Source organism: Cicer arietinum, chromosome 3, assembly GCF_000331145.2.
Source record: "Cicer arietinum cultivar CDC Frontier isolate Library 1 chromosome 3, Cicar.CDCFrontier_v2.0, whole genome shotgun sequence".
Taxonomy (NCBI): domain Eukaryota; kingdom Viridiplantae; phylum Streptophyta; class Magnoliopsida; order Fabales; family Fabaceae; genus Cicer; species Cicer arietinum.
The window spans coordinates 25,023,658-25,033,617 of record NC_021162.2 but is presented as its reverse complement, the minus strand read 5'-3'; the positions used below and the strand labels follow the sequence as shown (position 1 = coordinate 25,033,617).

Genomic DNA, 9,960 nt, shown 5'->3' with positions numbered 1-9,960 from the left:
CAAACACAAACCCCTTCGTTTCTTCTAGATCCAAGCTTCATTTCGCGAAGAGTTAGAAGGGAAAGTTGCTCACTACCGTGCTACGGCGCTAGCGGAACAGTTTTGGAAGCGGTGTTGGGAGCGGAAAATTTACCGGATTTACTCACGGTACCGGAAACGCACGTTTGAGCTAACGTTAAGGTAAGGGCTCCTTCCAAACTTTTAGTTTGCATCTAGGGCCTTATCTGTGGTTGTGTGGAAACGAATTGTGTTAGGATTGGAGTATTGTTTTGGGAAAAATGATTTTACCTCATGTATGTAAGATTTTGAATAAATGAAATTTATTATGTTGATTTGTGTTCATCGTATTTGGCATGTTCATACTTGATGTTTGTTGATTGATGTGTTTTGGTGTGAATTATGAATTGAATGTGAGAATTTGTTTGAGTTTGTTTTGTGTGGAATTTGAAAACCATTAAGTTAAATGAGTATTAAGAATGGGGAATCTCTTAATGTCTCGGTTACTTAATATTTGTTTTTGAAAATCGTTTAAGTTAACTGGGCGTTAAGAATGGGGAATCTCTTAATGTCTCGGTTACTTAATATTTTGTTTTGAAAATCGTTTAAGTTAACTGGGCGTTAAGAATGGGGAATCTCTTAATGTCTCGGTTACTTAATATTTTGTTTTGAAAATCGTTTAAGTTAACTGGGCGTTAAGAATGGGGAATTTCTTAATGTCTCGGTTACTTAATATTTTGTTTTGAAAATCGTTTAAGTTAACTGGGCGTTAAGAATGGGGAATTTCTTAATGTCTCGGTTACTTAATATTTGTTTTTGAAAATCGTTTAAGTTAACTGGGCGTTAAGAATGGGGAATTTCTTAATGTCTCGGTTACTTAATATTTGTTTTTGAAAATCGTTTAAGTTAACTGGGCGTTGAGAATGGGGAATCTCTTAATGTCTCGGTTACTTAATATTTTGTTTTGAAAATCGTTTAAGTTAACTGGGCGTTGAGAATGGGGAATCTCTTAATGTCTCGGTTACTTAATATTTTGTTTTGAAAATCGTTTAAGTTAACTGGGCGTTAAGAATGGGGAATCTCTTAATGTCTCGGTTACTTAATATTTTGTTTTGAAAATTGTTTAAGTTAACTGGGCGTTAAGAATGGGGAATCTCTTAATGTCTCGGTTACTTAATATTTTGTTTTAAGAAAAATCGTTTAAGTTAACTGGGCGTTAAGAATGGGGAATCTCTTAATTTCTTGTTTACTTAATGTGCGTTTGTTTGTGAAAAATCGTTTAAGTTAACTGGGCGTTAAGAATGGGGAATCTCTTAATGTCTCGGTTACTTAATATTTTGTTTTGAAAATCGTTTAAGTTAACTGGGCGTTGAGAATGGGGAATCTCTTAATGTCTCGGTTACTTAATATTTTGTTTTAAGAAAAATCGTTTAAGTTAACTGGGCGTTAAGAATGGGGAATCTCTTAATGTCTCGGTTACGTAATATTTTGTTTTGAAAATTGTTAAGTTAACTGGGGCTTAAGGATTGGGGAATCTCTTAATTCTTCGGCTCTTTAAATTTTTTTTTTTGAAAATTGTTTCAGTAAATGAGTATTAAGAATGGGGAATCTCGTAATGACTTATTTACTGAATGTTTTGTTTTTGAGAATCGTTAAGTTAAATGAGAATTAAGAACGGGGAATCTCTTAATGTCTCGTTTACTTATGTGTGTTTTGGTAAATCGTGCAGACCCGTGATAGGTGGCACCTTGGTAAACGGTACGGGCCCGTGATAGGCAGTACGTTTACGATTTACGTTTGGTAAGTTGTGCAGACCCGGGATAGGTGGCACATCGGTAAACAGTACGGACCCATGATAGGTAGTACGTTTACGACTTACGTTCCTGAGGGAATTGTGTTTGTCCGTAAGAGACTGCACAGGTGTTTGTCCGTGAGAGACTACACCCTGTTAAATTGTGAATTGTTGGTTCACTTGGCATGTGTATTAATTGTGTTTTGGTAAATCGTGCAGACCCGTGATAGGTGGCACCTTGGTAAACGGTACGGGCCCGTGATAGGCAGTACGTTTACGATTTACGTTTGGTAAGTTGTGCAGACCCGGGATAGGTGGCACCTCGGTAAACAGTACGGACCCGTGATAGGTAGTACGTTTACGACTTACGTTCCTGAGGGAATTGTGTTTGTCCGTGAGAGACTGCACAGGTGTTTGTCCGTGAGAGACTACACCCTGTTAAATTGTGAATTGTTGGTTCACTTGGCATGTGTATTAATTGTGTTATGAGTGTTATGTTTTGGAATTTGGTGATAACATGTTTGCTTGCAATACCATTTCAAAACCCATGATGTTGTATTAATTGTGTTATAAATGTTAAGTGTTATGTTTTGGAATTTGGTGATAACATGTTGGATTGCAATACCATTTTGAAACCCATGATGTTGTATTAATTGCGTTATAAATGTTAAGTGTTATGTTTTGGAATTTGGTGATAACATGTTGGATTGCAATACCATTTTGAAACCCATGATGTTGTATTAATTGTGTTATAAATGTTAAGTGTTATGTTTTGGAATTTGGTGATAACATGTTGGATTGCAATACCATTTTGAAACCCATGATGTTGTATTAATTGTGTTATAAATGTTAAGTGTTATGTTTTGGAATTTGGTGATAACATGTTTGCTTGCAATACTATTTCGAAACTAATGATGTTGTAGCGATTGCGTTATCAGTGCTAAGTGTTAGGATTTGAGATTATGTATGAATGTGATTGAGTTAGTTATGAATTTTTGAAAGAATACACAGGGAAATCGATTTCCCAATCGATTGGATGGGTAAACAGGGGCTTGGCCAAATTGACAAAATCGATTAGCCAATCGATTTCGTAATCAGTTTTCAAAAATCCTTTAAGAAATCGATTGCCCAATCGATTGGGCCTTAAGTCAGGGACTCAGCCATATTCGACCAAATCGATTTGGAAATCGATTGGCTTAAAACCAGGGGGCTCAGTACTCACTCAATCGATTTCCCAATCGATTGATTTCAGCCCAGGATTCTGTTTTCATTAAAATCCTTCACCCCAATCGATTTCCCAATCGATTGGCTCAGTGAAAATCCTCAGTTTGAGTTAGATGTTTGATTACTCATTAACTTATCCATGTCTTGATTTGTTATGTTTTCATTAGGGGATTGAGAACTTCATTTTGCTTTCCATCAAAATCCTTCACCCCAATCGATTGCCCAATCGATTGGCTCAGTGAAAATCCTCAGTTTTAGTTGTATGATTGATTGCTCATAAATCTATCCATGTCTTGGTTGTTATGTTATAATTAGGGGATTGAGAACTTCATTTTACTTTCATTTTTAATTGGCCAAGCATTGTATGAACTTTTCGCATATTGAAAATTCTGATAAGGTGCATGCTTAGCTGAAAAGTTATTTTTAGCATTTAAAACTTAAATGTTATGTGTTAACTGTTATTTTCGGTTGGTGACCTTTACAATTATTTTGGAAATCTGGGCTTTGCCCTCAGATGAGAGTCAGGACGATCCTACCGATTCGTACCCTACGGACGGGAATGGAGATGGGAACGCTTGACTGCAGCTACGTTAGGAGAATCTCACGGGGCGCGTGGAGGTCACTCCAGGTGTTTAGTTGTGTTGTAAAATGATCAGATTAGGTTGACATAGAGGGATCAGATGTCTTTCTTTCGTATTGCATTTATTTTAAAATGGAAGACTGTACCTATACTAATATTGTCAGCTTGACATGTTATTTTCGAGGGATTACATGTACCATTTGTTGTTGGGTAAATGGTTTGGATTTATAATTGGAGTAACTTTTCCGCTGCTTGTAAATTATAATGACTCAATTATTATTCCAAAGGCATTTCTTTATTTATTTCTCTGCTTTATTTTAAATTCTTTTGAAAAAAATATATATACCCTCGCTTTGAAAAACGGGGTGTTACAATATGAACGAGTATCAGTAAATATTTGTTTTGAAGATTTATTGAATTAAAAATTGTTGATCTTGTATTAATCTTGACCATTAGCTACAGATGGAAGAAATTAGTTAGGTTGTTAAGATTAAAGTTTTTGTTCATTTTCTTTCGTGACTCATGATGATTTTGTTTGTACTATTCTTATTTTCATTAGAATGAAGCTTATTTTTTGTCAAGAAAAAACTATTGAAGTAATGTTTAAAAATTGTGAAGAAAAAAAAACTATTGCACTTTCTTTTTAGAAAAAAAAAATTCACGTTCACTCCTTTAAATTTAAATCAATTTTCACTTAGGTTCTTTAAGTTTATTTTTTTTTTATCCGGTAATTTGAGTTACATTTGTTTACACCATTAACCTTTAAGATATATTACATTGTGCATGTAGTCTTTTAAGTTTGAAAATTTTCTCGAATGGTTGTCATGAAATGTTAAGATCTAATTGAAATATCACAACAAATTGATTGTCCAAACTAATTTGCATGAGAATGATGTCAAAGACATTGATTGTGTTAATAGACTTTTATTACCTTGTTTTTAAGGCTATACGTGAGTTTAAATTGCTGTAGAGAAAATCAAGAAATATACACTATTTATAAAATTTGGTAAATATTCTTTTAAAGGATTAGTATAAGGGACATATTGTTGTTAAGACAAACTCTCAATTTAAGTTTTGATGAAAATAAACAAAGAAATCTTAATTATGATTCTAAAATGTTATGTTAATTTAACCCGTACTTTTGAGTGGATTAATTCAAAGATAGGACTCAAGCAAAACAAAGAAATCAGTTAAAAACTGAACATATAAGAAAGGAGAACATTCTGGACAAAATCTGTGAAAACGGAGAATGTTCTCCAGAATCAAGATCGGTCATCACAGCCTCAAGATCAATCAATCTCTATTAATTCAAAGAAGATTTTAGCACTGAAATTCATGCTAATGTTATCAATACTTGACAAAGATCAATAAAGATCCTTTCTAATCAAAGAAAGCATTTGAAATCACAAAGAGAAAAGGTCATGAATCAAGCAAGTTGAAGCAAGTCAAAACCATATCCAACTTGACTGTCAAAGAGTTAAACAATATTGAATTAAAAAAGACATCCAGATATCAGGAAGTTCTCCAGAATGATCAAGACTGAACCTCCAGATTGATCATCAATCTCTAGAAAGTTCAAAGACTGAAACTCCAGATTGATTATCAATCTCAAAAATTCTACAGAAGTTTATTATCAATCTCCATAATTCTGCAGAAGTTCATCATCATTCTCCAAACTGTTTTGACATAATCAAATCTCTAGATCGAAGCAAAATCATCAAAAAATATATATGAAGTATAAATGATTATTAAACACAAGAGAAATATGATCAAGAACTAAGAAAAACTCCCAGTCAAACAGATTTCATAAAGTGTTTAAAGGCTGGAATATTTTTATTCATATCTATTAGTTTTGGTCAAAACTGACAAAGCACTACCAACAGCTCTTTTGACCATTATTAATTGCTCTAAAACGCCTATAAAAGAAAGGCCAATGCTCAAGGAAATGGCAGAAGTTCAAGTGCTAACAAGCCTCCTAAAATCATTCACATTCACATACTTGAAATTATCGCTTTCTTAAGAAATCATCAATTATGATTATATTTCTATACTTTATTTTTATTGTACTGAATTTTTTGTAAATAATCGAATCTCAAACAAGAGTTGAGACATCTCAGATTCTATCAAAACAATTTCATCATTATTGTAAAACTCAAACTATAAGATTTTAGTATAGTTTGGGTAGATTGTAAGAAATCCTATCAAGGTTGATAGGTGACCTGATTAAATCTCTTTATGGATGGAAAGATATTGAGTTTGTAACATATCAAGGTTGATCTGAGCTAGGTGCTGTAAAACCAAAATGTTCTTTGTTTTGAACCCTTAGTGGAAAATCTCACAGTTTTGAGGACTGGACATAGCCCAAGTTGGGTGAACTAGGATACATCCTTGTGTGGTATTCTTTCTCTTATCTCCTTATTTATTAAGCCTCAATTTCTGATTTTAAGCTAACCAAGAACATTCTCCATTTTCTAGTAAAAACCAAGAACGTTATTCGTTTTCTATTTTCTTAACTAAGATCATTCTTGAGTAAAATCCTTAAGTTTTTCAGGAATTTTTAAATAGGAACATTTACAATTCAAACCCCTTTCCATGTAAATCGACATTGCTACTTCAATTGGTACCAGAGCACAGTCTCTAGAAAGATTAAACACCTAAAAAGAACTACAGTAAAGATCTAGAAGAAAAGATGTCGAAAGCAAAATACATTGTTGAAGCAGGATCTTCAAATAGACCACCTTACTTTGATGGATCTGATTATTATTTCTGGAAGAATAAGATGCAACTGTTTCTAAAATCTCAAGATACAGGAATGTGGCACATCATTACAAATAGAGATTTCATTCTAAGAGTTGATCAAAATGATTCAACCTCTATTGCAAATAAAGAAGCAGGTTGGACAACTGATGATAAAACTAAGGTACTCCTAAACTCTAAAGCTCAATTATTCTTATCGTGTGCTTTAAGTAGGGGTGAAAGTGAAAGAATTGATGAATGCACAACTGCTAAAGAAGTATAGGATACACTACAAAATCATCATGAAAGAACAAGCCATGTCAAAGAAACAAGAATAGACATTGGCATAAGGAAATTCGAATTGTTCGAAATGCAAGAACGAGAAACTATTGATGAAATGTACTCAAGCTTCACAAAAATAATAAATGAAATGCTTTCTCTTGGAAAAGCTTACTCAGTACAAGATAGAGTAAGAAAAATGGTGAGGTGTCTTCCAATCATATGGAGATCAATGGTAACAGCTATAAGTCAGGCCAAGAACCTTGAATCACTTCCCCAAGAATAATTAATTGGAACTTTAAGAGCACATGAAGTACTGATGTAAGAATACAAACTAGTCAAGAAATGAAAAGCAATAGCTCTAAAGGCATCCCAAGAAAGTGTCACAGTACAAAAATAGGAGGAACCAAAAGAAACTGGACAAGAAGATGATGATGAACAAATTGGTCTTCCCACCAGAAGGATACATAGAATGATGAGAAGAAGTAATCAAATCAAAAAGGGATTTCAAAACAAAAATCCTAAACCAGAAGTGGACAAGAGCCAAGTCACATGCTTTGGATGTAATAAATTAGGACATTACAAAGCAGAGTGTCCCTTAAACAAGAATCCACCAAAGCGATTTCCTTTCAAAAAGAAATCAATGATGGCAACATGGGATGATTCAGAAGAATCAGAAACTGAAGAAGGTGAGGAAGCTAACATATGCTTGATGGAAAAAACAGAAGAAGATTAGGTAATAAATCCTGAATCTTGTTATTTATGTGAACAAATGGGAAAAGAATTTGATAACTTGTTAAATGATTCAAATCTTCTTATTCAAAAATGTAGTTTCTTGAAAGAACAATTTCATAAAGAAAAAGAAGAAAAAGAAAAGAGTCAAGATAGGAATAATGTTCTCACAAATATCATTCAAGAATTAAAAGAAACATAGAAACAAATTTTGAAAAACGAGAAGGTCAAGAACGATCTGCATTGAAAACGGAGAACATTCTCCTTAAAACTGAAAATGAACTTCTTATACTAATTTGTTAAATTTCATTAAAGCCACTGAAACTTTCCAGAAAATTATGGAATCTCAAACAGGAATCTTTGCTAAAGTTAGTCTTGGTTTCAATCAAACTCAAAAAACAAAAATGTATGAGAATTTTTTTGTCCGAGAAAGAAAGGATGAAAGATGTAAAACTAGATGCTCATATTGTAAAAAAACTTGGACATCTGGAATTTGCTTGCTATTTTAGAAAAAGAGATGAAAAGATTGAAAGCAAAAAGTTGATTAAAAGAGAAGATCGTTCTGGTAAACCAGTGTTAAAAAAACTGCAAAAAGGAGAACATTCTCCAAGATGCTCTCAAAACGGAGAAAGTTTCAAAATGAAATACTGAACCTTCTCCAGAAAATCTGGGAAAAAGAGAACGATCTGAAACCACTTCAAAATCAAATTTAAAATCTTTTGAAACCCAGATTATCAAATTTAATCCAAAATCAACAATTAAATGTTTAGTTTGTTTCAAAACAGGTCATGAAAAAATGATGTGCTATCTTAAGAAAAAAGGTAATTTCAAAACTAACTCTCAAGGACCCAAAACAAAGTGGGTACCTAAGGCTGAGATAACATCTTATGTAGATTGGATTTCCAAATATAAAGAGAAAGCCTTGGTTCTTTGATAGTGGTTGTTGAAGACACATGACATGAGATAAAAACTGCTTTATGACATTCATCAAGAAGGATGGAGGATCAGTCACTTTTGGAAACAACAACCAAGCTCAAATTAAAGGTAAGGAACTATTGGTAAGACAAACTCTGCTCAGATAACTAATGTTCAATATGTTAAAGGTTTAAAACATTGTCTCTTAAGCATAAGTCAGCTATGTGACAATGAATGTGAAGTTACTTTCAAACCAAAGGTATGTGAAATCAGAAAAACTGAAATTGAAACTGAAATCAGAAAAATTTATACATTTTATATCTTGAAGAACTACCTGATGAATCTTGTTTTATGTCAATCAATAAAGATAAATGGATAGGGCATAAAAGAGCTGGACATATTAGTATGAAAAAATTTCAAAAATCTCAAAGTTAGATCTTGTTAGAGGATTACCCAAACTCAATTTTGATAAAGATAAAATATGTGAAGCATGTGCAAAAGGAAAGCAACTCAAGAGTAGTTTTCATTCAAAAGATTTTGTAACCACAAACAGAACTCTTGAACTACTTCACATAGATCTTTTTGGGCCAATCAAAACAACAAGTCTAGGAGGAATGAAATATGGTTTTGTTATTGTTGATGATTTCTTAAGATTTACTTGGGTGTTATTTTTAAAACAAAAAGACGATGCTTTTGATGCATTTGAAATATTTTGCAAGAAAGTACAAAATGAAAAAGAGTCTAACATCATTTATGTAAGAAGTGATCATGGAGGAGAATTCATAAATGCTTCTTTTAGAACCTTCTTTGATGAACTTGGTGTTTCTCATAATCTATCATGTGCAAGAACTCCAAAACAAAATGGAGTTGTTGAACGAAAAAATAGAACATTACAAGAAGTGGCAAGAACAATCTTGGAAAAGTCTAATGTTGAAAGGTATTTTTGGGCTGAAGCCATAAACACGTCTTGTTATATCCTAAAACGTGTATCCATAAGAAAAATCATCAACAAAACCCCATACGAAATCTGGAAAAAAAGAAAACCAAACATTTCTTACTTTCATATTTTTGGTTGTTATTGTTATATTTTGAACAACAAAGATATTATTGGAAAATTTGATGCAAAACCTGATAAAGCAATTTTTCTTGGTTACTCAATTGATTCTAAAGGATATAGAGTATTTAATCTAAGAAGTAGTATTGTAGAAATTAGTATGCACATATTATTTGATGAGTTTGATTACTTGGATATAAGTAAAAAGGATGAGGAATAAGAAACTCAAACTGATTTACAGCAGCAAGACAGTCTGCAAAAAACAGAGATTGATAAACAATCTTCGTTTCATTCTCCACCAAAAAGCTGGAGAACGATTAAAGATCATCCTCAAAAACAAAACATTGGAGACACAACTGATGGGATTAGAACAAGAAAAATCATTCAAGAATGATGAATAAAACATGGCAATGATATCCCATATTGAACCAAAACACTACAAGAAAAACACTATTTTGTGGCCAACTTTATAAATATTTTGTGGCCGAATAAAACCCTCACAAATTAGTGACCGAAAAAGGCCTCACAAATACCAAAATTGAAATTGGTCTTTATTTGTGGCTGAAAAATCCCTCACAAAATTTTAAACATTTAACTGGATTTTGTGGCTGCCTAAGCCCTCACAAAATCACAACGTTGTGATTTTGTGAG

General features: G+C 32.9%; 1 protein-coding gene across 1 annotated transcript in view; it reads left to right on the top strand.

The window, feature by feature from the left end:
• Positions 1–6,282: 6,282 nt before the first annotated feature.
• LOC140919699 (uncharacterized) overlaps positions 6,283–9,960 on the top strand; it is a 15,001-nt gene continuing 11,323 nt past the window's right edge. Inside the window, exon 1 of the mRNA XM_073366310.1 lies at positions 6,283–6,513. Within this exon, the coding sequence (XP_073222411.1) occupies positions 6,283–6,513 (231 nt within the window). The remainder of the gene's footprint in view (positions 6,514–9,960) is intronic.